Raw genomic sequence first — 26,820 nt, forward strand, 5'->3', positions numbered from 1 at the left:
AGATTCTAACTGAGGTCTGGAGGAGGGTCATAGAGGGAGGAGCCAGTGCACACCAGTTAGACCAAAAGCTTTCTTTTAGTTGTGCCCAGTCTCCTGCGGAGCCGCTATTCCCCATGGTCCTACGGAGTCCCAGCATCCACTTAGGACGTCAGAGAAACACAGTGAGAGAGAAAGGGGAGAAGTTGGAGTGGAGCCTTGTTCACTCAACAGCAGGTATAGAAAAAGGACAAAAAAGTCAGAGGACAAAAAGCTAATGTGTGTGTTGTGGGCATACAGGTGATGCTAAAGGATAAAGCATCTGATAATTTAATGAAGGGAGGAAAGGAGAGATGTACAGTAGATGGAGAAGACAATGTCAAAGCATAGGGCAGGAGTTCCCAACCACAGTCTTCAAGGTATACTAATGCTAGGTACACACTAGTAGATATATCTGTAGATCAATTGATCTGCAGATATATCTACAGACGGACCGGGCAGTGTGTTGTGCATACACACTGCCCTATCCGTTGGACTGACGTCACGAACTGGGTGGGCGTTTACATGCTCCCGCCCGGTTCAGCTGTCAATCACCACAGGCTGCTGCAGTATGTGAACGGCCCGTCGGCTGACCACCCGTACACACACAGCGATGCACCAATATATCGGTAGATATATTGGTGATCGGCTGTGCTGCAGGGCCGACGCGATATGTCTGAACGACAGCGTTCACAGATATATCGTTCGTACACACTGGCCGACAGACCCGCGATATATATCGGCCGTTCAATAGAATGGTCGATATTTCGCCCAGTGTGTACGCACCTTAACAGTCCAGGTTTTATCACTAAACATACTAGAGGACAGTTGACTTAATTAGTACCTCAGTTATTTTGATTTTACACAATTGTGCTCGAGCCTGGATATCAGTAAAACATGGACTGTTAGTGTGCCTTGAGGACCAAGGTTGGGAAACACTGGCATAGGGGGGACACCTACATAGGGGGAAAGAGGACATGAAGTGATAGGAACAGGTGGATAAGTAGGTTTTGAATCATGAGGGGTGAATGGAGCGGAGGGTTTGCCGTAGGAGAGGGTTAATGAAATTGATAAGAGATGCAGCATTAAAGAGGCGAGTCTCCCAGCATGTAGGAAATCAGGATCTTTCACATTATATAGTTATATACACCTCTCAGAATGAGAGCTCATTTTGCCATGCTACCTTTACCTTCTGTACCATATCAATGCATGCAATTTGTTTAGATGCCCTCAGCAATGTGAAATATGTCACCACTTTCAGAAATAAAAAGGATAATATAAATATTTCAGTGAGACTTTATGTTTAATTTAGATGCTAATTTAAGGACCAATACAGACAAAATCGGAAGGTTTTTTTTTTTTTGGTTTTTACACATTTATTTAGGGTCAACAAAGCCAAGTTAAAAAAAAAAAAAAAAAAGTGTTGTGCCGGATCTATGGTACAACTAATCATTCTGAAAGGAATTTGATAGTAAATATACTGAAAGCTAAAACCTTACAGGAGTTTCCTGCAGACTGTCATGTAGGTAGCGCTGGGTCCTCCTGACAACAGCAGCATCTGCTCCCAGAAAGGGAATGGCGTACTGCTTTACCTCATCACTGTAGAAGGCTGCACCCCTACAAGTCACAAAGGATATGTTTTCAGAGGAACTCATTAGTTTTCTTAATGTACAGAAACTAAAACACAGATTCAAAAGGGAACATTTTAAAAACAAACTCCACCGTACATCCAAGCAACTGTAAACATTTTATCCACATAATTAACTGTTTTAAACTATAATGTAGTTATGTACTGTAAAAGTAAAATCAACCATGTTGGATAGTTTAGAAATATATACAAAGACAATATCAAAAGTCCTCAGAGATCTAGTGTTCAGATGATAGGCCAGATACGCTCACTAAAACACTTAGAGGGGCTATCCTGTTAGCCCTGATGCCAGCACTTATCGGGTATTATGCTTTGCGTGAATGAAATCCCAGATAAGCAACCCTTCAAACCCACAATAACAAAAAAATTAATACGAAAAAAATCTGAAAAATAGATTTAAAAAAAATTAAAAATTAAATTCCTGTGCACATACTCTGACCAACACCATAATATTCCCCTAAAAAGCTGTACCCCTTGCGCCATATTACGCCCCCACAGCAATGCCGCTAACACCATTTTAAGTCCCCACAGTAATGCCAGACACCATTTTATGCCCCACTGTTATGTCTGTCACCATATTATGCCCCCACAGTTATGCCCCTTTCACAATATTATGCCCACACAGTAATAATACCCTATGCCAGTGGTTCCCAAACTTTTCTGAATTACAGTGCCCAAGAGTATCAGAACTTTTTCATGGTACCCCTGTGCCAAAGGTTTCTTACGGAGAAATTTAGAAAGAAATATTAAATTGTGTTTATATATATCATCCTTTGGTTCAGCTGTGTGGTGGGGGACAGGATTTGTTTCTGTTTGTCCACATATGTTATGACTGACAGCCACCAGCACTGGTTTTGCCTATGCCATTGACCATAAATAATTTGAATAGGTCTTAGACCACCAATCTAAGGGCACACCTGCAAGTGACCTGAGGCACCCCAGGGTGCCAGGGTACACAGTTTGAGAACCACTGCACTATGCCACAGTGCCTGCTCGTTGTCAGGGGTTCTGCTCATTGTCAGCACCTGCCCCCTTCAAACTATTGAAAATGTCCTTTCAAAAATGGCAGTCGGCTCTGCGATCATATTTAATAAGTCTCCTCTGAGGTGGCGGTCATTTTGGGAGGGACATTTTAAATCGTATTCCATAAAGGAAAACTGTCTGCTGCACTGAAGCAGCACGCATCGCCATACAACATACTTTAGTGTACATCGGCTCTGGCAGGGCTCTCTCTCCTGCATTTCAATAACTGCTAGGGCTATGAGAGGCAGGTGCTAAAAGACGCGAGAGGCAAGTTGTGAGAGGCGGGTGGCCGATGTAGATAGGAAAATGGGGGCCAAACGCTCACTTCACTGCAGGGCAATAGTGCCAGGGCAGTAGCAGAGAGGCCGGGTACGGGACAGTTGTTCCTATAATACCCCCTTGATGGCAAAGCGAAAATCTTGATATCGGCCCTTTTTTCTGACAAGAAATTAACAGTGCTCATAGGATACCGCCCATAGTCATACGGCTGAGGCAAGGCAACGGGGCATTATAGTGGGTGCCCGATGAATGGTACATTCCATTTACCAAGTTTTACAGATAGTCAACATTCCTCAGTCTACGATGTTGCGTTTGTACCTGGAATACCTCATGGAAGGCATTACCACCCACTAAGGACAGCGCAGTGGCTGTTCACGTGCTTAATGATGCACACACATCTGGCCAGAATTGTCCGTGGTAACAGAAAAGTGACACTGTCTCACATCACATCCATATTCAACGCATGAGGTAGTAGACCTATATTCAGCAGGACAGTACAGCATTGTTTAGCTTCCATGGGATATGAAGCAGAAAAGACAAACCAGAATGCCCCTGTTAACACTACGACGCAAGGCCTCACCTGGGCTCATAATGTCACTAATTGGAACCCGGGAAGACTAGCGACATGTGGCGTGGTCCGATAAGTCACGGTTCAAGTTATTTCAGGCTGACCGAAGGGTTTGGTCGTGGCCCAGAACCCATCAGGCAATGGTCCACAGTTGTCAACAAGGCATCGTGCAGGCTGTGGGTGGTTCTAAAATGGAGTGGGGTGTGTTCAAGAGGCAGGTGTTGGGTCACTGATCAGTAACTGCTATTTTCCATTGCTTGATGACCATTTGCGGCTCTTCATGGACTCCATGTACCCCCACAACGATATTTCAATATCCCAGCAGAATTATCACATTATCATCGGTCCCAAGTTGTCTGAATTAGTTCATGAAGCATTCTGTAGAGTTCCAGCGAATGATGTGGCCACCAAATGCGCCTGACATGAACTCAATCTAGCATTTATGGGACGTGGTGGAAAAGTTAATTTGTACCCAAGATTTTGCATCTACAATTATCAGGGAGCTATGGGAAGGTATTCAGACGACAAGGGTCAACATCGCTCCTGAGGTCTTCTGTCCACTTGTGAAATCGATGCTATGTCGAGTTGCTGCGCTTTGCCAAGGTAGATGGGGTCCTACAAAATACTAGGCAGCTTTTCCATGACTTTTGGAACTTCAGTGTGTGCGGGCGTGTGTTATTATATACAATACTGTGCAAAAGTTTTAGGCAGGTGTAGAAAAGTGTTAATATAGTTTCTTTTTCTCAATAAAAGTGCAAAGTGAAGGAACAAAAAAGAGAAATCTAAACCAAATCAATATTTGCCTCCTCTTCCTCCAGCGCCCAATTGGAGTACATATGTACATTATCAAAACAGGAAAACTGTGACTTACAGTTGAAGACAACATAGGACAAGTACAGGGTAACCAAGCATAACTACACCAGTAGATGACAGAGATAAATTTCAAGGTGGTCAAAAATCTGCGGGATTTGGGCAGTTGAGGATTATTAAAGTAAGAAAAGGATAAGCACATGAGGGAAGAGGGCCCTACTCGTGAGATTTTACATTCTAAAGGGGAGGGGCAAACAGACAGGGGAGATACAGATTGGGTATACCGAGCATGGGACAGGGGGTTAGGATGAGATTTGGCTGGGTTTGGTAAAGAAGTGAGTCTTAAGAGCCCGTTTGAAGTTTTGTAGAGAGGTGGACAGTCTGAGGAGTAGAGGTAAAGAATTCCAGAGAAAGGGAGCAGCACGTGAAAAATCTTGGAGATAGGAGTGGGAGGAAGTAATCAGAAGACAGGAGAGTCGCCGTGCATTAGCAGAGCGAAGAGGACGGGTGGGAGAGTAAAGGGAGATAAGGTCAGATTTGAGTGGGTGAGTGCTTTGTAAATGAGTGTGAGAAGTTTGCATTGGATTCTGGAAGCGAAGGGGGAGCCAATGAAGGGCTTTTAGGAGAGGGGAGGTGGATGTAGTGCGTTTGGTCAGGAAGAGGAGCCGAGCTGCAGCATTGAGGATAGATTGGAGGGGAAAGAGGTAATTGTCAGGGAGGCCAGTTAGGAGGAGATTACAGTAGTCCAGTCTGGAAATAATCAATCAGTGAGTGAATAATGATCTTAGTGGCATCCTGGAAATGTTTTTGACATGAAAATGACAGGTTTGTGAAAGGTGCTGAATGTGTGGTTTGAAGGAGAGGGAGGAGTCAAGGATTTCATCAAGACAGCGTACTTGGGGGCTAGAGGAGATAGTCATGCCATCAATGGATAGTGAGATTGTGGGAGGGTGGGAAGATGATCAGCTCAGTCTTAGACATGTTGAGTTTAAGAAAGCGCTGGGACATCCAGGAAGAGATAGCAGAAAGACAGTTGAAGGTACGAGTGAGGAGAGCCATGGAGAGATCAGGGGAGGAAAGGTAGATTTGAGTGTCATCAGCATAGAGGTGGTATTGGAAGTTAAAAGAACCAATGAGTTCACCTAAAGAGGACGTATAGAGAGAGAAAAGGAGAGGCCCAAAAACAGCCTTGGGGAACACCAAAAGTTAGTGGAAGTTGGGGGGAGGTAGCGTCATGAGAGGAGACATAGAAGGAACGATCGGAGAGGTAGGAGGAAAGTCACGAGAGGGCAGTATCATGCAGACCAAGAGAGTAAAGGATTTGCAGAAGCTGAAGGTGGTCCACAGTGTCAAAAGCAGCAGAGCGGTCAAGAAGAATAAGCAGAGAGTAGTGGCCCTTAGATTTGGCTGCATGGAGGTCATTACAGACGGAAACCAGACTGGAATGGGTCAAGCAGTGAGTGAGAGGAAAGAAAGGCAGTGAGGTGATTATAGACAATACGCTCTAGAAGTTTGGAGGCAAAAGGGAGGAGAGAGATGGGTCGATAGTTGGAGAGTGTGTTTGGTTAAAGGATCGTTTTTTTAAGAATAGGGGAGACAAGAGCGTGCTTGAAGGCAGAGGGGACAGTGTCTGATGAGAGGGAGAGATTGAGAAGGTGGGCAAGATCGCAACAGGCAAAAGGAGAAAGGTAGCGGAGGAGGTGGCCCATGACTTCTTCATCAGATACGTGGGAGAAAGAGGTCAGAGTTGGTAAGAGGGAAGGGGAGGGGTGGAAAGGGATGGGTGGTGACTGGTTGTTGGTCTGGTGGGATGTGATGCGATGTCCTGAAGTACCGAGTCAATCTTGGATGTAAAATAAGTGGAAAAGTCAAGAGCAGACAATGAGGAAGGGAGAGGATGTGGTGGTGGGAAGAAGAGGGAGTTAACAGTGGCAAAGAGGCGTCGGGGGTTGGAAGACTGGGTAAAGATGAGAATTTTGAAGTGTCGAAGTCGAAAATATTATACCCACATCCATCACGTGCAAATACCACACAGAGTGGCCTCCGTGCGTGTGCTTGTTCTGCCGTGCGTGTGCATATCCGCACGCTGCGTACACTGGCTCGCAAAGCCCTGCATATTAGCGCGTAGTATGAGTAAATACGGTAGCATACGCATTCGCATTGTCAAAGTCAGAAAAATATCACTATGCACACTGCCATATTTGCACCTCATACATGTCCGCGCTGCGCATGCGTGCGCTCTCCCGTGTGTGCGCATACCCGCTGTTACGTGCACCCGCAGGCGCACTGTATGCGCATTTACGGTAGTTTCTGTGTGCCCAGCGTGCGACTCAATCGTTACATAATTTAACCATATAATGTATTTTATAAGTTAATATTCCCCTGAGTCCAGCAGGTATCAGTGGGTCTCAAATGGCTCTTTGACCTTAGAGATTCCCCAAACAATAGTTTGCATGTTGGGAGGGCTTCACATGGTGTTATGCATAGTTAAGCACAGGAATAGTAATTGAAGATTAATTGTATTCCAAATCAGTATCTTTCCCGCAGACGGAGTACAATGGCCTTTAATTACACTGAGCTTTGAGACTCAATGAGGAGGGCCAACACCTGTGTTTACGAATGGGTTAGGGTTTGTCTCCAGAAGAATGATTGCTGAGATGTCATTGTCTCAACTGAAAGTGGACATCATGAATATCGAACAAAACCCAGAGACAGGGTTTTGTTTTGTATTCGCCAAACAATAGCTCTCCAGAAGACAGGAATGTGTTAGTCATCACCCAACATTTTGCATAACCAAGCTCACATGCTCAGCTCCCTGATACAAGACAGCCCACATACTGTGAAAGACACACTTCCTGTGGTTGACACACCCCCACAGCTGGAATGCAGGTATGATATTATCCACTGGAAATCACAGGGCTCACTCACTCACACAGCTACCTGGCACCCAGCAGCATGGCTGCTTCATCCCCAGGACTGACCTCCAAACTAAAGGCTAAGTATTGAATTCACATGGCTAGATAAGGAAATATAGACAGATTGCTTTAAGGTCAATGGTGCTGGTTTAAATAGGATATTGTAACTTGTTTGTGTGATAGATCTGGGAATATGTGCTGGTAGCAATGGCAGGCTGATATGTGTGGTTACATTGTGATCTGGTCTTGTGATGAATATGCTCTGGTTATTGAGATACTGAAGTTGTTTGGAATGTGAAATTGAATAAGATGGTTCTAGGAAGTTGTTTGGAATGTGAAATTGAATAAGATGGTTCTAGGAAGTTGGATTGGAATGTGGAATAAGATTAGTTTGTTTGTAAGAAATGGCTGCTGCTGGGTGTCTTCCCCTTCCCCTTTCAACCATGTGTTGCAGTCTTTGGAATCATTGGAGTTTTCCCAAAATGGAGTCTAGCTTCTGTCCCATGCGGTATTGTAGGGTTGTGTATATAGGGACAGCCAGTATGGGTAAGCTCAAGTATTTTCTCCACAAAGATTCTCAGCATTGACTAACTGCGCAGCGATTGTTCCTCACATGTGTAAGCTTCTCTGCAACCATATTGTCTTTATAGTTATTGTGAGCCATATCTCTCTCTCTCTCTCTCTCTCTTCTCCCTCATTTTTTCCCTTAAACGTAATTGTATTGTATTGTATTTCCTGTGTAGTTATCTGGTTAGTTAGTCTATGTTATATTGTAGTGTGTGACTTGTATTGTATTATTCTTTTGCAAGTATAACATTCATATAAGGCGTTCGACCCTAAGCACGGTATTTGTGTATTTCTTATAGTGTTAAGTATTTCTCAGAGCGTCGGTGACGCTCGAACAGCTTTTAAATTAATAAGGTTACACTGTGTTGCATCTACACTCTACCACTACACAGAGGTTTACAGTATAAGTACATTCCTTAAGGTATAGTTATTCTAGTTTAATTCTGTAAGTATCTGCAATGCCTGTGTTCACACCCTGTGCACAGCGTCTGCGCATACCCTTGCGGTACCTTTTGCGCCAATTGCGTACTGTGTTCTTTAACCTTTAACGTGTTTTTAATAGGACAAATATTATATACATTGTCAGCATAGAAAAGCCACAAAGACATATCTGATATTTCATCCACATAGTGCACAATTTACACATAGTCCACACACACCACACCAGCAAGTTACATATACTTAAGGAATAGAACAATAGAGATATTCAACTTTACATGATGTGAGGGGACAGAATTAGTGTTTGGTATCCAGACGTACAGTATTTCAAGGGCTACATTCCAATCTCAGTTTGCAGATTATAGCATGCTCCTGCGCAATACAATATTAATTTCACTGTAATTACTGTACTCCTGATACTCGTCGGGAACCCAGTGGAGGATATCTGCAAGTACACCTGGACCAAGCATCACCCACTTATTCAAACCGACCTATGACCCCTCACATACTCTAAATGACCAGCCCTATGACATATGAAAGAAGAGCTTAGAGTTTCCTTTGTATTATGTTTTGGACTATTGTATAAAAGCAGGGTCTCCTGGCTGGTCCCAGTCTAATTCTCTGAAGGTCATCTTGCTAGACTGACTGAGGACCGGATCCGGGTGGCGCAGGCGAACAAACGTATGTACTATTGGTTGTAGCTCTTTTGTAGTATTGTTGTATTTCTGTGTATACCCCTTTTAGTAAATATTTGTTACTGCGTTGGACCACAACATAACATACAATTGGTGTCGCATTCCATTCCTGTTAAGGTTTTAAAGTGTATTCAGCCACACGTGTAGCTGCATTGTGCTCACAGCGTGTCGGCATGCCTACGCAACGTGCACACATTTCATAGAGGTTTATCGCATACATTTAGCGGCCGCAACGGCCCGAACCCTTGTGTAATAAAGTACTACTTTTTCCTGCAAGTTAAACAAACTTAACAGATGTATGATTGTTTAGCGAGGGAAAGGGCAGTACTGAAGGATGAGAGCAGAAATTTGAAATGGAGGAAGTCTGCCTTAGAGCGTGATTTCCTCCACTGTCACTCGGCAGTACGTGAGCATTTTTGAAGATATCTGGTGCATTTGGTGTGCCAGGGTTGAGGTGTTCATCTGCGAGGGTGAATAGTGGTTGGTGGAGCAACAGAGTCAAGGGCAGAAGTAAGAGATGCATTGTACAGGGAGGTGGCTTGTTCAGAGAGAGGTGAGTCAAACAGGAAGGATAGCGATAAGGTGTCAATAGCCTCAATGTTACGCTTAGTGATGGTAGCCTTAGGAGGGAGAGATGGGGAAGCAGAGATAGATAAGTTGAAAGAGAGCAGGTGATGGTCAGAGAGGGGAAAAGGGGAGCTGGAGAAATCAGAAAAATCGCAGCGCTGAGTGAAAACCAGATCCTCCCATTCACATGGGAGGGTGAGGTGGTCCACTGGGAGAGACAAAGTGAAGAGGTGAGGTTAAGGAGTTTAGAGGCAGGTGAATTCGTGGGGATATTGATAGGGATGTTGAAATCACCTAGGATGTGTAATAAGGTACTGCTTTTTCCTGAAAGTTAAACAAACTTAACAGTTGGGAGCTCGGCCGTTTCACCACATACTTACGGACTTGCAGGGCCTAACAGACTTTGGTCTAGCAACAAAGGGTGGAGACGCGTCTTTAAGTAATTTTGTATTGTGTTTAAAACTATCTTGTGTTGTTAGACCACATCTGTTCTGTATAGTCTTAGAGGTGCTGGTGCGAACCGAGGGACAAACAGAAAAAATGCCATTTATTATTGTGTGTGTTTAAGTTTTGGCGCGAAAGCGCGCACAAAGCGCGCTAATAGTTTGCATACATTCTCACACATAGTTGCCATAGGTTGTAATAGTAATTATAGATCTGTATAAAATCGGATATGTTTATTTGTTATATATTTGATACATTTTGTTAAGGGAGAAATTATAAAAAAACAAAAAACAAACAAAACGCAGTTCCGGCCTAAATATTTATGTAAACACTCAAAGGAGGATTACCCTTGTGGGCGGCTTCCGGCGGGTGTAAGGAACAAAGGTGTATTGTATAAATGAGCAGTAGGATTATTGCTTATATTGATAGTTATAAGTATGGTATATTGAGTTGCGAACGCACGGTGTACACATGGTACAGTAGAAAGAAGTACGTGAGGTAAACGTATGAGAACGCACGTGTGGTGCAGGAACGCGCACAGTTGCGTAAGCACGCAAGGTTGCGTGAAGTTGGGAGCGCAAGTTTAACCACACAATAGGAATTAATTTAAAGGCAGGATAGAAGACATTTATACAATAGCAAATAACTATCCTATTTTAAAAGCAGATTATGATAATATTTTGTTTAAAGTGTACTACCTCTGGGAAAAGATATCAAAGGGAGTGATATTTTTCTGTACAGAAAACCTCATGTGTTAGCGTGAGTTGAAAGTAGGTGTGGATGTATTGAACCCCCGGAAATCGGGAAATCCCGTGGACACACTGAGTTGGCAGAGGCTTCGTTGTGTTAAGGCTAGCGACCTTACTTTATAAGAGAAATACGCAAGTAGTGAGGCAACTTGCAGAGGAGCGTGATAGAGTATAGATTGTGAAGCATTGAAGTTAAAGTTTTTAGTGTTACGCTACGGCTGTGGAGAGCAGCTTGTGAAATAGACTCCCGTGATCGTAGGGCATATAGATGACAAGTATCTATAGGCTGTGCGATTGGACCGCATGTCTGTGTGTATGATACGCGGCGCAACGTGATTCCATTTGCACTCTTTATTCGCAACTGCGTCATCATACGCAGACGTGATTTGTGTAAGGTAGAAGTAATTTTTCTCGGACTCTCTCAGGAAAACATTCCAACAGACTTTTAACCTCCACTGGAAAAGGTGTTGTATTGATTCTGTTGATACTTCAATAATTTCAGTGCTAAGGGGTCTGGTAGGGGCTTAATCTGGATATGTGGGGGTCACTATTGGAGTGGCCGTGGTACTGGCCAGCGGAGGCAGGAGCGAGTGAAAAGCGCTAGGTTGACTTTCACCATTTGCTCGTATTGTACATTTGGGGATTGTGTAAAGAAAGCCCACAATGGGAGCCAAGTGTACAAGCGAGAAACGTTCGTCATCCAGGGTTCAGGCTGGAGGGCTGAGACCAAGAGGGTCCGCTCCGTTGATAACGAGTGGGAAGTATGCTCCACACGCAGAGGCTTTTTGTGACGAATGACTGCTGATAATAGGGCATCATTTCCTAGGGTTGGTAGTTTTGAACCAGAGGTACTGCAGAACGTAAAAAATAGAATATGTCTGATCAATCTAAGAAACAAAGGATCAGACATAACGACTGTTTGAACATATGGCAACAAGAGGGAGACATGCAAAGTGAGCTTGCTCGCACAGTGAGTTCCAAACCAGACAGGAATGTGAATGCGAGCGCACCACCACCGCCATATGTCGATGGAGAGAAAACAGCTACAACCAATTGTACATCGGTAAATAATAGGAACATGAATAACAATTGTACTAACCCTAATCCCTGCAAGTTGTATCCTGTTTTCAATTCTCCCCAAGGTTGTGGTTTTGAGGAAGACGAGCCCAGCATGATCTCAGCCCTCTCCCTAGCAGCCACCATACAGGACACCCACGTGGGCACGGCTCAACCAGTAAGAGCAGTGGCGATGCCCCCCAGTGGAGTGGCGGGTGAGGTCACATCCACCGGTAAGTATGGGACCGTCCATCATGTAGAGACAGTAGAACCCCGTATTATAGAAACAAACAGAAATGAAGTGGTTGAGTTAAACCCTGTCAGGGTGATTGCAGTCCCCAATGGGAAAACTGATAATCAGGGAGTAAACCCCATCAGGAACATTGCAATGCATTGTCCATGGTCCCAAACAGAACTGAGGTCAATTATGTCCGAATTCCCCGATCCCATAAAGGATCTAGTCGGATGCCAGAAATGTATTAAAGAATTGGGCAATGCCCATGAGCCCACAAACAAAGATTGGCGGATAGTGTTAAGAGCGAGTCTACCCTCTAATATTGACATCACGAATTTTATAAGACTGCAAACTAGATGCAGAAGTGCTACTCACTGATGAATACAACTAGGATTGTATTTCCCCACCGTTGTCAATTGGAATAAAATTTTCTCCATAAGACAGAAAGTGAAACGGCATCCGAGTATTTCCATAGAGCTTTACAGGAAATGGCTAGATACACTGGGATAGATGATATAAAGGAAAATGCCAACCATAGGGAGGTAGCTGTCTCTGTACTAATGGACGGGCTAAAGGAGGCATTGAGGACCAGAGTGCAAACCTCTCTGCCAAATTGGAGAGGTATTACGGTAGCTGCACTGAGAGAGAGTCTGCAATCGAACACGACCGAAATATCATTAAGCACAGGGAGTCGCAAGGGGATTGGTTGATGCTGGTAAGTAAACAGGCTCTTGAAGGGATGTCCAGCCAACCTAAACCCCAGACCCCGGACGATGGGAAAAGGTCAATAATAGGTTTTATTTGCAGGAAGGAAGGGCAGTTTGCGAGGGATTGTAGTAGTAATGGGACACATAATAGACATAGACCTCCTAGACCAGAATACGAACCATGTTACCAAACACATAGACGGGATCAGGGAACACATAGGAGAGATCACGAGCCGCATACAGGGGAAACAAGGAGGTACCCACCAAGAAGGGACTGGCAGACCCCCGAAAGTCCACAGCTATCCTCCACACATAGTAGCTGACAATGCTCTGCGGGAGGGTCCAAAACCACAACAGAGATAAGGTCATACCTGTAGTCAGCAACCGGTGAAATTGATTGCTGGCCTTGGAAGTGAACCTGAGGTCATGGTCAATGTAGCTGGCATACCACAACCTTTTCTTGTAGATACAGGGGCGGCCAGATCAGTGCTAAACTCCACCACAGGTGTAACGACCACGGGCAAAACGATTTCGGCAATGGTAGTAACGGGTAAGGTGCAGCAGTACCCTTTGAGTAGACCTGCAGAGATTACGATAGGGCCCTTGCAGACCAAACAATCTTTCCTGTTAGCTGCATCAGCTCCGACTAATTTATTTGGCAGAGATTTGTTGTGTAAAATGCGGTGTGTCATATTGTACCGCTGAGGGTGTGTTCTTAGATATCCCTGAGAACCATGCACAGGAAGTACAAGATACTAGACACCCCTCAAAGGCTAATGTTACACTCCACCGTTATAGACACATGTCCATCGCAGGTAGAGGAAATGACACTGGATTGATGGCGAATGTAGCCCCAGTAGTAGTGCAAATAAAAGATGGCAGGATAGCTCCAAAAATCCCCCAGTACCCTCTGAAACCAGAGGTGGAATTAGGAGTATACCCTGTCATAGAACGGCTGCTACAGCAGGGAATCCTAGTCAGGACGTCCAGTACAGCCAACAGTCCCATCTTCCCTGTGAAAAAGAGTGGGGGGAGGGGTTACAGGCTAGTGCAGGATCTAAGGGGGATAAACAAGATAGTCGAGAGCCAATTCCCCGTAGTGCCCAATCCAGCAGTCATCCTCATGCAGATTCCCTCCACCTCTAAGTACTTCACTGTCATCGACCTCTATTCTGCTGTTTCTGTCCCTCTTCACCCTGACAGTCAGTACCTTTTCGCTTTCACCTACAGGGGAGTACAGTACACCTGGACCCGTCTCCCACAAGGTTTAATTGACAGCCCAAGAATTTTCTCCCAGGCCCTACATGACTTTTTACAATCCTTTCAACCTGAGAATGAGTCAGTAATGATACAATATGTTGATGAATTGTTGTTATGCTCTAACTCATTCAAGTCGTCCCTGGCAGCCACTAAACAACTTCTGTTTCATCTCTCCCAGACAGGACACAAGGTTTCAAAGGATAAGTTGCAGTTGTGCCAGACTAAGGTTAAATACTTGGGACACTGCTTGACGCAAGGCCTCAGACACCTGATCACAGACAGAATACAGGCCATCTGCGACATGACTTTGCCGCAAACTCAGCAACAAATTCGCTCTTTTCTGGGAATGTGTGGGTACTGTCGGAATTGGATTCCGGGGTTCTCTATTCTGGCACTACCACTGCAAGAAATGGTCTCTTCGAACAAACCAGAACGGGTCTCTCATACAGAAGAGTCCGAACTGGCGATTGAGAGACTAAGTGTTTGTGACAAGCACCAGCATTGGGGATGCCAGATTATGAGAAACATTTTGAGCTGTACGGTACCAAAAGCGTTGGGTGCGCTGCAGGAACTTAACCCAGAAACATGGTGATGCCAGCAGACTGGTTGCCTACTACAGTGCACAATTGTACACTGTAGCACGGTCTCTCCCCACTTGCCTACGAAGTGTTGCAGCCATAGCTTTGTTGGTAAGTAAAAGCGAAGACGTAGTGTTAGGACACGACCTGACAATCCATACACCACATGCAGTATCAGCCTTGCAAAACTCCGCCCAAACCAGACATGTCTCATCCGCTCAGTTTACAAAGTGGGAACCATCACTGATGGCCCCTGTAAACATCACCATAAAGAGACGCAGCACACTAAATACAGCAAGTTACTTGCAGAGTGTGCCTTGTCATGCACAAAGGGTGGAGGATGAGAATAAGGGTGAAGGAGGATCTAGTGCAGACACTAATACGCATGATTGTATGGAATACCTGAACCAGACTTCACTGCGAGACCTGACATCAGTGACAACCCACTGGAAGGCGTAGACTTTACCTTCTACACCGATGGTAGTTGCCACGGACAGACGGACTTCCGGAGACCTGTGCACCGGATACGCAGTTGTAGATGACGAAGGCATCATAGAAGCTGAACCCCTTGGTCCACCTCACCCAGCACAAGTCGCTGAGCTGGTAGCACTGACCAGAGCATGCGAGTTGGCAAAGGGTAAGTCAGTCAGCTAATATATACACAGACTCTAGATACGCCTTTGGAGTGGTGCATGATTTCGGCGCCCTGTGGCGCCTCAGAAATTTCATGACGGCAGCTGGCACACCTGTAGAGAATGCGTCATACATTAAGAGGCTTCTGACAGCCATACAGGAACATGACAGAGTGGCTGTTATCAAGTGTAAAGCACACACTTACAACCAAGACCCAATCTCACTTGGTGACAGCCGAGCGAACGAAGCTGCAAAATCAGCAGCGAGCACTACCACACAAATTAACACCACACTACTGATGACATTCAACACGGTAAACATGCAACAATTAATCAAAATGCTAAATTTGTGTTCCCTACAAGAGAAGGCCGTCTGGAAGGCGAAGGGATATGGTCAGAAGTCCTCAGGACTTTGGAGAGATGGACATGGTAAGCCAGTGTGCCCCAGGGCATATCTCCCAAGCCTAGCTGAGGCGGCAAACGGTCTTACTCATCTGGGAAAGGAAGGTATGTGCAAATTGGTAAGAGCCTAGTGGAGTGCACCAGAGTTCTCTTTTCAGGCGAGAAAGAAAGCAATGACATGTCTTACTTGCTTGAGGAAGAATATTGGTAATACAATACCAATGGAGCTATCTCATATCCCTCCTACAGACGGACCTATCCAGGGAATACAAATAGACTTCATACAGCTACCACCCTGTAGGAATTTAAAGTATGTTTTAGTATGTACTGATGTCTTTTCGCACTGGGTAGAAGCATTCCCCGCTGCCACAAATACTGCCTAATTCACTGCAAAGAAAATTGTACAAGAATGTGTGTGTAGATATGGTATCCCTAAAATGACTGAAAAAGTGATAGGAGTACCCATTTTACAGGTGAAGTCTTTCAGGTCATGTGCAAACTGATGGGTATTAATAGTAAGCTACTTACTCCATACCGGCCACAGGCCAGTGCGAAGGTGGAGAGAATGACTAGCACTATTAAGAACAAGCTGAGCAAAGTGATGGCTGCAACTGGACTGTTGTGGCCAAGAGCACTGCCACTAGTGTTGTACAGCATCAGAACCACTCCCAGGTCACCGTTTAACCTATCACCCTTTTAAATTATTTTTGGGCGACAGCCCCATGTAATGATAAGACACCCAGGATGATCTGAAGTGCAATAATGAAATGACTGTGCAATATTTGGTTAGGATGAGCCAGCAACTGAGAAACCAGCAAAGGAATCTGAAACTGGCGATTCCAGACCTACCAAACAGTAATTGTCATGACATTGAACCTGGGGACTATGTGATGATTCAAAATTTTCTACGCTCAGGTTGCCTCATTGACAGGTTGGAAGGACCGTATCAAGTTTTGTTAACCAGCATGACAGCACTGAAGGTTGCCGAGAGAGAGACTTGGGTCCACTCGTCCCACTGCAAGAAGGTCGCTGACCCGGAGAAAACTCGTGAGAAAGAGAAAGGTGAAGAGAACCTCATATCACTAGAGCAGGGGTATCATATCACTAGAGCAGACCTTTGGCCCTCCAGCTGTTGTTGAACTACACATACCAGCATGCCTTGCTACAGTTTTGTTATTTGGCCATGCTAAAACTGTTGCAGGGCATGCTGGGATGTGTAGTTCAACAACAGCTGGAGGGCCAAAGTTTCCCCATCCCTGCACTAGAGAATCTATTCCGGGAAAGCTGAGAGGCAGGACTGTTAAACGGCACCGGAGCGTGGTGAACAGCAAAAATCAAGGATGGTTGTCATAATTTTTATTCTCATCCAATCACCCCCCCCACCCCCACTGCATTTTTCTTTTCCCCCCTCATCCTATTTTTCTCTTTACCGAAATGGATCCACATTTAAGAGACTGTGTTCCGGCTTTTTATTGTGATTCTATTTTTGATCAGGACATTTTGTTTTTGTGAGGGCTCTCGAGAAGTCGAGCAAGGATCTGGAATGGGTTCTGATGGAGAGGATGAATTCGTAGGACCCCAGGATCAGTCCATCACTTTGGTCAAAGCTGGTATCAGTAAGAGATCTGGTAGTCACGGAGCTTGGAGGCAATGTGAAAGCTTATTGTCTGATGAAAACTGCATATGTAAGTACTGCAATACCAGTCGAAGATAGGTGCATCAAGAGAGGACAGTCAAACAATATCAACATTGGCAGACATCCTTTGAGTGATTACCACTCATTAGTGGGTACGGTCTTAAACCAAACAGAATGCTGGGTGTGCTCACAATTACCTCAAGTAAATCGGGATTAGTGCCATACCCCTTAACAGTGAATGAAGTACTCGAATTACATGGCGCACTCGAGATACAATGTAGCGCATAGGCGCTCCATTGTATTCAATGGTGGGAACTTTGCGGTCAGCGGAAGACCACAAGTGTGACCCCACATAACCTTGCGGTCTACCGCTGACCGCAAAGTTCCCACCATTGGATACAATGGAGCGCATATGCGCTACAGTATCTCCAGTGCGCCGCCTGATTGACAGCTCAGGCGCGCACAGCCAATCAGGAGAGTGCCATGACGTGGCACTCCCTGATTGGCTGAAGGGGCCCTCTTTGACAGCAGTCACGGGGGGTCCTGCCAGTCGGGGAAAGGGGTCCCATGTGTAAACATGGGACCCCTTTCAGTGCGTGGTCCGTGTTTTCTGGTTTTTTTATTTTGCCAAGTACGTGGATTACAAACAAGAGGACCGATCTACACTGGATTGTGGAGTATAATTTTATTTATGTCACGATCCGGGTATCTGGACGCCATTACTTGCCTTTCAGATGTCTCCTGAGGCTAGCTCAGCGTTCCAAGGCCGGATCCCATCTGTCTCTACATGCTGCATGTCCCTCCTGTCACGCTGAGACGCTGTCGCAGCGCCGCCATGTTTGAGTCCTGCATGGCGTCTCCCGTCCTCCGCTCCTGTGTTATAGTTGCAGGTTGTCAGAGTGGTGCTTCATGTCTGCCGCGGCCTCCGCTGTCATCCACGAGTCTCAGCATACACTTGTCAATCTGGCGTCTCCTGTCCTCTGCGGCCGGCGCCGCCATTACTGCTATGTTCCCACATGGTTTCCAAACCAGCTTTCCCTCCAAGTTCTAACATGGGCGCAGCCATGTTGGATCCAATCACATGTCTCAGTTCCACCAATCCACTGCCTCTGGAAATCTGCATAATTGCCCAGCCAATGCCTGCATTGCTGCAGGTATAAGTATCCTGTGCCTGGGCCAGGAAATAGTCAGTGCTTTGTTTGTCATACCTTGTTCCAGTCTCTCTCTCCTGTGGTTGTTTCTCCAGGTTCCAGCTCCTGTCTCCAGCATCCACTAAGAGACCCGCAACTGCCTAGCATCCTGAGGTGCAGCCTGACTCTGCAGTCCTCCGTGGCTGATTCAGCTCCCAGCTATTAACTCATCTGCTTCCAGCAGTCCACTTCCAGCAGATTCCAGCTCCTTTAAAGTGCCGGTGTTGTTCCAGCGGATCCCTACTTACCAGCAGTATCCACTACCACCGGTAACCATCCTTCAACTCCTGTTTCCACGCTCCCTAGCATATTACAGTATCCACTCCGTGTTTCGTCACCTGGCTGGTTCCATTCAGCATTCACCCCGTGACTATCACCTGGCTGATCCCATTCAGCATCCACTCCGTGTCTTACCACCTGGCTGGTTTTGTCCAGCAAATACAACAGCTTATTCAAGTTACCAACTTCATCTATTACATCTACTGGCATGTTCCTCGGCTATCTCCACTACTACAGCCAGGCTTGGTAAGGTTATTCCATCAAAGGACTTTAACAACTGTTCTTTAACCTACCAGTGCTCTGTGATACCTTCCATGGTCAAAGTGTTCCAGGAACTATATTATTTGCCATTGCCATTATTTGCTGTCCGTTATTACACGGAGTTTGTTAATAAACTTTTATTTTACTTTTACCTGGTTGTCATGGTCACACCTTCGGGTTTCCTTTAACACTTACATGTCCAGGGGTCTGATTAAACCTCCCCGGTTTAAGTTCCTTTCAGCCCCTACAACTGAGGCTTCCTCCTGTCAGCCAAAACCCTCAGTTGTGACAATTTACAGGTACCCCGTGGATTCTACGTGGAGAAGGGGACCGACTGTTCGTGTCAACATAGGTAAGTATTCCTCCTCCTCCTCCTGACCTATATAAAAAAAGTGTCCCCCGGCTGTGGCATTATCGCTCTGGCTAGTGGAGCCCGGTGCTGGTGTGAAAAATACGGGGGACCCCTACGTCTTTTGTCCCCCGTATTTTTGCACCAGGACCGGACGCAGAGCCCGGTGCTGGTTGTTAAAATACGGGGGAACCCCTGTCATTTTTCCCCCTGTATTTTTTACAACCAGGACCGGCTCAAAGAGCCCGAGGCTGGTTATGCTTAAGAGGGGGGACCCCACGCATTTTTTTTTAAGGAATTTTAACACTTTCCCCCTTTTCCAACCTAAAAACATGCACTGATCTCTCCATATTATTGTAGTTAGTAATAAAAATAAAATAAAAATAAAAATCGATTAAATACTTGTGGCTCCTAAGGACAAACCAAGTAGATAATAGCATATCTATTTATATTAGAAGGGATTAACAATAAAAACCAGCACCAAAAAAATCATGTTTTTAAAAAAAATTATTAGAACACGACAGGAAAATGAGGCGGAATGAAATTGACGAAATGACTGTCGAAAAGCAGTGTTGTTGAATCAACATTCTTCAATTGAAGATACTTTTGTCGAAAAGCCGCATTTTAACATTGCAGACATGTCGAATTGAAAAAAAGTCGAGGGGGGGGGGCGTGGCCTGGAGGTTAACTTGGCTGGCAGCATTTTCTAGGAGCTCCCACAAAACTGGGAGTTTATGGGCTTGTATTTTACCTCCTTATACTGGAGCCCGCTCAGTTTTGCTGCAGACAGTGGCTGTGTTGGTGGTGGGCTGGTGCCGCTGAATCGGGGAGCCGGTTCCCTGGCTCCCGCGGATTGCGGCCTACCCACTACCTGCAGTCCAGGGCATCAGTTTGTGGACGCGGGGTTACCTTCCCTGAAGCACCTGACGGGGATCCCTGCACCTTTCTCCCGCCTCCGGTTTGTTCCTCCTGTGCCGCAGATATCAGCCGAGCGGAGGGGGAGGCTCGAGACCCTGCTGAAGACGGGTCGGGAGATCCGGTGCCCCGGCGGTGGCCATCTCTGAATGTGGAGGACAAAGGGGGACGAGGCGGACGTCCGGCGGCGGTGTCCCTCTGTGGCCGGGTAGGCTTCTCCCCTTGCTCCAACCCGAGGCGTCCTTCCCTCTCTCACACCCTTGCTGCCGGCGAGCTCCCTGTTCCGCTGCGGACGCGGCGCCTGACTGCCGTTAGTCACTTTCTGGGGCTGAGATTCCGTGTTGCCGGGGGCTGCCCCTGATGCCCCGCTCCCCCTAGTAACCCTTGCAAGGCATCTCACTGCTCCCTAGGGAACTATATAAATAAATATATAAACTACTGACGGGCCTTCCAGCTGAGTTACACGGACGGGGCTTTATATAATTATCCCCTCTGAGCCTGTTTTATATTGGAGGGATCCACGGTCCCATTTAACTTCTTTAGTGAGCCCCAACTAGTGCTGTGAGACGCTGTGACCGGCTGTATCCAGACGGGGCCGCGGGACGCCCGGCGGCCATCTTTCAGGCGCACTTCCGGCTCCCTTCTGCTTCTCTCCTGCTGGGCACCAATGTAAGTAGATCTACTGGATCTGTGAGTTAAGGGGCTCCAGCGGGGGGGCTGGGAGGGGACAGGCACTGAGCTGCACTCCATGCTGGTGGTGAAGCTCACAGAGCTGCCTTCCTACCACTGCTTTCATCACCAACCCGGCCCATCTGATCTAACTCGGGACTCCAGAGACTGGTGCACAGGTGCCTTATAATTATAGTTATATAATTACATATCGACTGGACCGTGCCCTGAAGTAGTGCTGCTGAGGTAGACAGCGCAGCCCCCAAGCTACGTGTCTGCCTGCCTGATGTCACCCTAAAGCCACGGAGGGGGCTACTGCACGGCGACGGCCCACGTGTTTGTACATTACCAAGGTCATATGAAAGTGTAACACTGCTCCACCTGCTTGCAGACCGATCTTATTGTGAGAAGCACGAAGAAAAAGAAGGCCAAGACCAAGCCAGACGCAACTCCGTCTCCTGCGGTCCGCGATTCGTCCGATCTTAGTCAGTTCTTAACTCCGCCTACCGTTGGCCCAGCCGCTACCTTTGCCGCTCCGGCCTCTCAGACTCTACATTCTCTGATAGACGGCATGTTGCTCCCCAGGGACACGCAGCCCTCAATGGCCTCCTCTTCGTCTGCAGAGATTAGCGAGATTCTGTCTCATGTCAGATCACTTCCCACGAAACAAGACTTTTCGGCTCTGGAGACTCGCTTACTTTCCACCATTAAGCAGGAAGGATATGTCTCAAATCGCGTCCCGTGTAGACGTGCTGGAGCGACACGAGTCATCTGGCATCGATACCCTTACCAAATTTTGGGAGGTGCTTTCGCTTCAGAGGAATGATATCTCCTTTCTCAAATCTCATTTTGAGGATTTGGACAACCGCGGCCGGCGGAATAATATCAGGGACAGAGGTCTCCCCGAGAGTGTCCAACAGGCTGATCTGACGAATGCTTTAACCGCGATATTTGGAGAACTTATTGACCTAGACTCGAACAAGGACATTGTATTTGACAGGGCGCACCGTGCTCTTCGTCCCCGTGGCATACCATCTGACAGGCCGCGAGATGTGATTTGCAGGCTTCACTATTATGTTCAAAAGGAGGAGATAATGAGAAAGGCCCGCCAACTGGATGGTATTGACTTTCAAGGAACCAGGATTCAGTTATTTCCGGATCTTGCATGGTCGACCCTACAACAGCGTCGGGCCTTGAAACCCCTCACAGATTCCCTGAGGAAACTTGAACTGAAATACAGATGGGGCTTCCCTTTTTCTCTTCAGGTTTCTCATAACGGCAAGGTTGCTACTCTCTCCAGACCCTCGGATCTACAGGCCTTCTCCTTAACTCTGGGTTTGCCCCCAGTGCTATTACCTGATTGGGAAGCTTTTCACTACCAGCCAGATTTGCCTGCTGTCATTCCTCCGGACGACGTGTGGCAACAAGTTCGTTCCCCTCAGTCACGAGGAAGTCATCCTGCCAGCTCACAATCCCTGGAGCCTCCATGATTGAGTGACGATGTCTTGTATTGATGTGAATTCTCCTGTTAATGCTGTTGCACCCTTGGTTTTTCTCCTTAATGTTGCAATACGATGCTTCCATGTGAGATAGGTTATCGTTGGAATGTATTTTTGATTGTGTTTAAGCTGCATATATATTTCAGTGATAATATCCCTTTATATAATTTTACAGGTTTTTTTTTTTTTTGTTTGTTTTTTTAAAAGATTTGCAGTAAGGTTTAAAGAAAATATTTTTTTTTCTATATGTCCATATTGTGCGCATTTGCACTCCTTGGTGATTCTTTACATTTAATTGATTTCTATACCGTGGGTGGTTGCTGTCCTTGGCCCCCCATTATACTGCATCCCCCGTCTCTTAGGGTTGGGAGTCGGCAGGAATCTGCTCCTGCCCCTTTTGCAGCGGTTCTTTTTCTGATATTGCTATTGGCATTGTTAGCTAGTGATGTACTTTGCAGTGTGACTCTCCACTCTGCACTTTCCTTGTTACTGTTCTTTGCTTTCCTGCTTGCTCTCTCTCTCTCTCCTCTGCTGCTCTATCCTTCCCCCTCCCTTTAGCTGTTGTAGGGGTGACTGTTGCAATTCTCTTTAAACTGCTATGTAAATGGGGCTGACTGATTTACACGTCACTACCCTCAACGTAAAGGGTTTAAATGTTCCTGAGAAAAGGTCTAAACTCCTTAAATGGCTTAGAGATGAGAAAGTCGATGTTGCTTTTATTCAGGAAACCCATTTTAAGATGGGACAGGTGCAGTCTCTGAAATGTCACTATTTTCCTCATGTTTTCCTGTCTAATAATCCCTCTAGCAAGACATTAGGTGTGGCTATCTTATTGGCTCGCCACCTCCCTATCCTTAATATTACTTCGCATAGACTAGCTGAAGGTAGGGGGTTGCTGGTTAAATGGGATATATACGGCCAACGCTTTTCCTTCTTGAAGGTTTACGTTCCTAATACTAAACAGCCTTCCTTTCTGACCTCGGTCTTGGAAACTGCTGAGCCTCTCCTTGGAGTAGTAGTGATGGGAGGCGACTTAAACTGGACCCTTGATCCCCTCCATGACTCCTCTAAAAAGATTTCCTACAGACCGGAGAAGGAGTATAGGAGGGTGAGGCTTACCTTGCTCGACCACCAGCTGATTGATACATGGAGATTGACACACCCTGCTGAAGTAGATTATTCTTTTTTTTCGCACCCACATCAGACATACTCCAGGATTGATTATCTACACTGCTCAAAAAAATAAAGGGAACACTAAAATAACACATCCTAGATCTGAATGAAATATTCTTATTAAATACTTTGTTCTTTACATAGTTGAATGTGCTGACAACAAAATCACACAAAAATTATCAATGGAAATCAAATTTATTAACCCATGGAGGTCTGGATTTGGAGTCACACTCAAAATTAAAGTGGAAAAACACACTACAGGCTGATCCAACTTTGATGAAATGTCCTTAAAACAAGTCAAAATGAGGCTCAGTAGTGTGTGTGGCCTCCACGTGCCTGTATGACCTCCCTACAACCCACACAAGTGGCTCAGGTAGTGCAGCTCATCCAGGATGGCACATCAATGCGAGCTGTAGCAAGAAGGTTTGCTGTGTCTGTCAGCGTAGTGTCCAGAGCATGGAGGCGCTACCAGTAGAGAGGCCAGTACATCAGGAGACGTGGAGGAGGCCATAGGAGGGCAACAACCCAGCAGCAGGACCGCTACCTCCGCCTTTGTGCAAGGAGGAACAGGAGGAGCACTGCCAGAGCCCTGCAAAATGACCTCCAGCAAGCTACAAATGTGCATGTGTCTACTCAAACGATCAGAAACAGACTCCATGAGGGTGGTATGAGGGCCCGACGTCCACAGGTGGGGGTTGTGCTTACAGCCAAACACCCTGCAGGACATTTGGCATTTGCCAGAGAACACCAAGATTGGCAAATTCGCCACTGGCGCCCTGTGCTCTTCACAGGTGAAAGCAGGTTCTCACTGAGCACATGTGACAGACATGAGAGTCTGGAGACGCCAAGGAGAACGTTCTGCTGCCTGCAACATCCTCCAGCATGACCGGTTTGGCAGTGGGTCGGTATTGGTGTGAAGTGGCATTTCTATGGGGGCCGCACAGCCCTCCATGTGCTCGCCAGAGGTAGCCTAACTGCCATTAGGTACCGAGATGAGATCCTCACACCCCTTGTGAGACCATATGTTGGTGCGGTTGGCCCTGGGTTCCTCCTAATGCAAGACAATGCTAGACCTCATGTGGCTGGAGTGTGTCAGCAGTTCCTGCAAGACGAAGGCATTGATGCTATGGACTGGCCCGCCCGTTCCCCAGACCTGAATGCAATTGAGCACATCTGGGATATCATGTCTCGCTCCATCCACCAACACCACGTTGCACCACAGACTGTCCAGAGTTGGCGGATGCTTTAGTCCAGGTCTGGGAGGAGATTCCTCAGGAGACCATCCGCCACCTCATCAGGAGCATGCCCAGGCGTTCTAGGGAGGTCATACAGGCACGTGGAGGCCACACACACTACTGAGCCTTATTTTGACTTGTTTTAAGGACATTACATCAAAGTTGGATCAGCCTGTAGTGTGTTTTTCCACTTTAATTTTGAGTGTGACTCCAAATCCAGACCTCCATGGGTTAATAAATTTGATTTCCATTGATAATTTTTGTGTGATTTTGTTGTCGGCACATTCAACTATGTAAAGAACAAAGTATTTAATAAGAATATTTCATTAATTCAGATCTAGGATGTGTTATTTTAGTGTTCCCTTTATTTTTTTGAGCAGTGTATTTCTGAGCCACCGACACCTACATCTTTTAACCGAGACATCTATAGGACAAATTGTATGGTCAGGCCATGCTCCTGTCAACCTTACAATACGCCTGCCGTCATGAACACGTCGCCAATGGTCTTGGCGTTTTAACGACACCTTATTACAAGACACGGAGTGCCGATATCGAATTGACTCCACCTTAGACTCTTACATCTGTACTAATGACTTAGACGATGTTTCTAAGGTCTCAGTCTGGGAAGCACATAAATATGTCATAAGGGGGGTATGTATTCAATTAGGCTCTTTTCGTAAAAAACAGAGGTAAAAAATTAGAGATGATCTATTATCTAAGATAAAAACCCTCGAACTCTTACATAAGAAATACCAAACCCCTCAACATTATTCTGATCTTGAGATCGCTAGGGCTGATCTGAATAAACTACTCTCTGATAGAGTTACATTTTCATATCGGAAATGCCGTAGCAGATATTATAAATGGGGCAACAAACCAGGGAAATTGTTGGCCAAAGCTCTCAGAGAACAACGTGCACTCACTTTTATCCATTCAATTAAAGATGGTCATGGTCAACAAGACACTTCAAATTGCTAAGGCCTTTCAGACATATTATTCCACGTTATACAACCTTTCTGGTTCATCAGGAAGGGCAGATAAGCTATCCCACCACGCGGCTATATCAGAATACTTAAAGTCCCTAGACTTCCCTAGTCTGTCCACAACGGAGGCGGAAGGCCTGGACGCCCCCTTCTATACTGAGGAGGTTATGAAAGTTATTGATTCCTCTCCCAATGGCAAAAGTCCGGGCCCTGATGGATACACGATTGCCTACTATAAAGCTTTCAAGGAGAAATTGACCCCTCTTCTTACGAGAGCCTTTAACACTATATCAGAAAACTCACATTTCTCCCCTCAGTCCCTTGAAGCCCACATTACGGTTATACCTAAGGAGGGCAAAGACCCCAGTCTCTGTTCTAGCTATAGACCAATCTCACTATTAAACATAGACATAAAACTTTTTGCCAAACTGATCGCGAATCGCCTTAAACTATTATTGCCCAGTTTGATTCATGGAGACCAGGCTGGATTTGTCTTAGGCCGAGAGGCCAGGGATAACACCACTAAAGCGCTTAATATGATTCATTATGCTGGCCAGGTTACGTCCCCCTCAATCATACTGTCGACCGATGCTGAAAAAGCGGTCGACAGGGTGGACTGTGACTTCTTATCTGGCATTTTTAAACATCTAGGGCTTGGCAATGCCTGTCTCCATAGAATCTTATCTCTTTATACTTCTCCATCCGCCAAAATTAGAATTAATGGCTCCCTTTCTGATTCCTTTTTAATATCCAACGGCACAAGACAGGGATGCCCACTATCCCCACTATTTTTTGTTTTATGCATGTAAGCTTTGGCCCGAGGCATCAGGGCCAATCCTAATATTTCAGGTTTGGTGTTGAAGGGGACCGAATACAAATTGGCTCTATATGCTGACGACTTACTCGCTTTAATCTCAAATCCGGTCACTTCGCTACCAAATCTGATGGCAGAATCCGTTAGGTTCGGAGCCCTCTCTAATTTTAAGATAAATTACTCTAAATCTATTGCAATGAACCGGACTACTTCTCCTGCTGTGATAGAA

At 45.9% G+C, this 26,820-nt stretch overlaps 1 protein-coding gene across 1 annotated transcript in view; it reads right to left on the bottom strand.

Annotated features, from left to right (window-relative positions):
- Window positions 1–26,820, bottom strand: part of SCCPDH (saccharopine dehydrogenase (putative)) — a 236,931-nt gene that overhangs the window by 95,555 nt on the left and 114,556 nt on the right. The window contains exon 7 of the mRNA XM_063917787.1: window positions 1,515–1,632. Within this exon, the coding sequence (XP_063773857.1) occupies window positions 1,515–1,632 (118 nt within the window). The remainder of the gene's footprint in view (window positions 1–1,514; window positions 1,633–26,820) is intronic.

This window comes from Pseudophryne corroboree, chromosome 4, assembly GCF_028390025.1.
Source record: "Pseudophryne corroboree isolate aPseCor3 chromosome 4, aPseCor3.hap2, whole genome shotgun sequence".
Classification (NCBI taxonomy): domain Eukaryota; kingdom Metazoa; phylum Chordata; class Amphibia; order Anura; family Myobatrachidae; genus Pseudophryne; species Pseudophryne corroboree.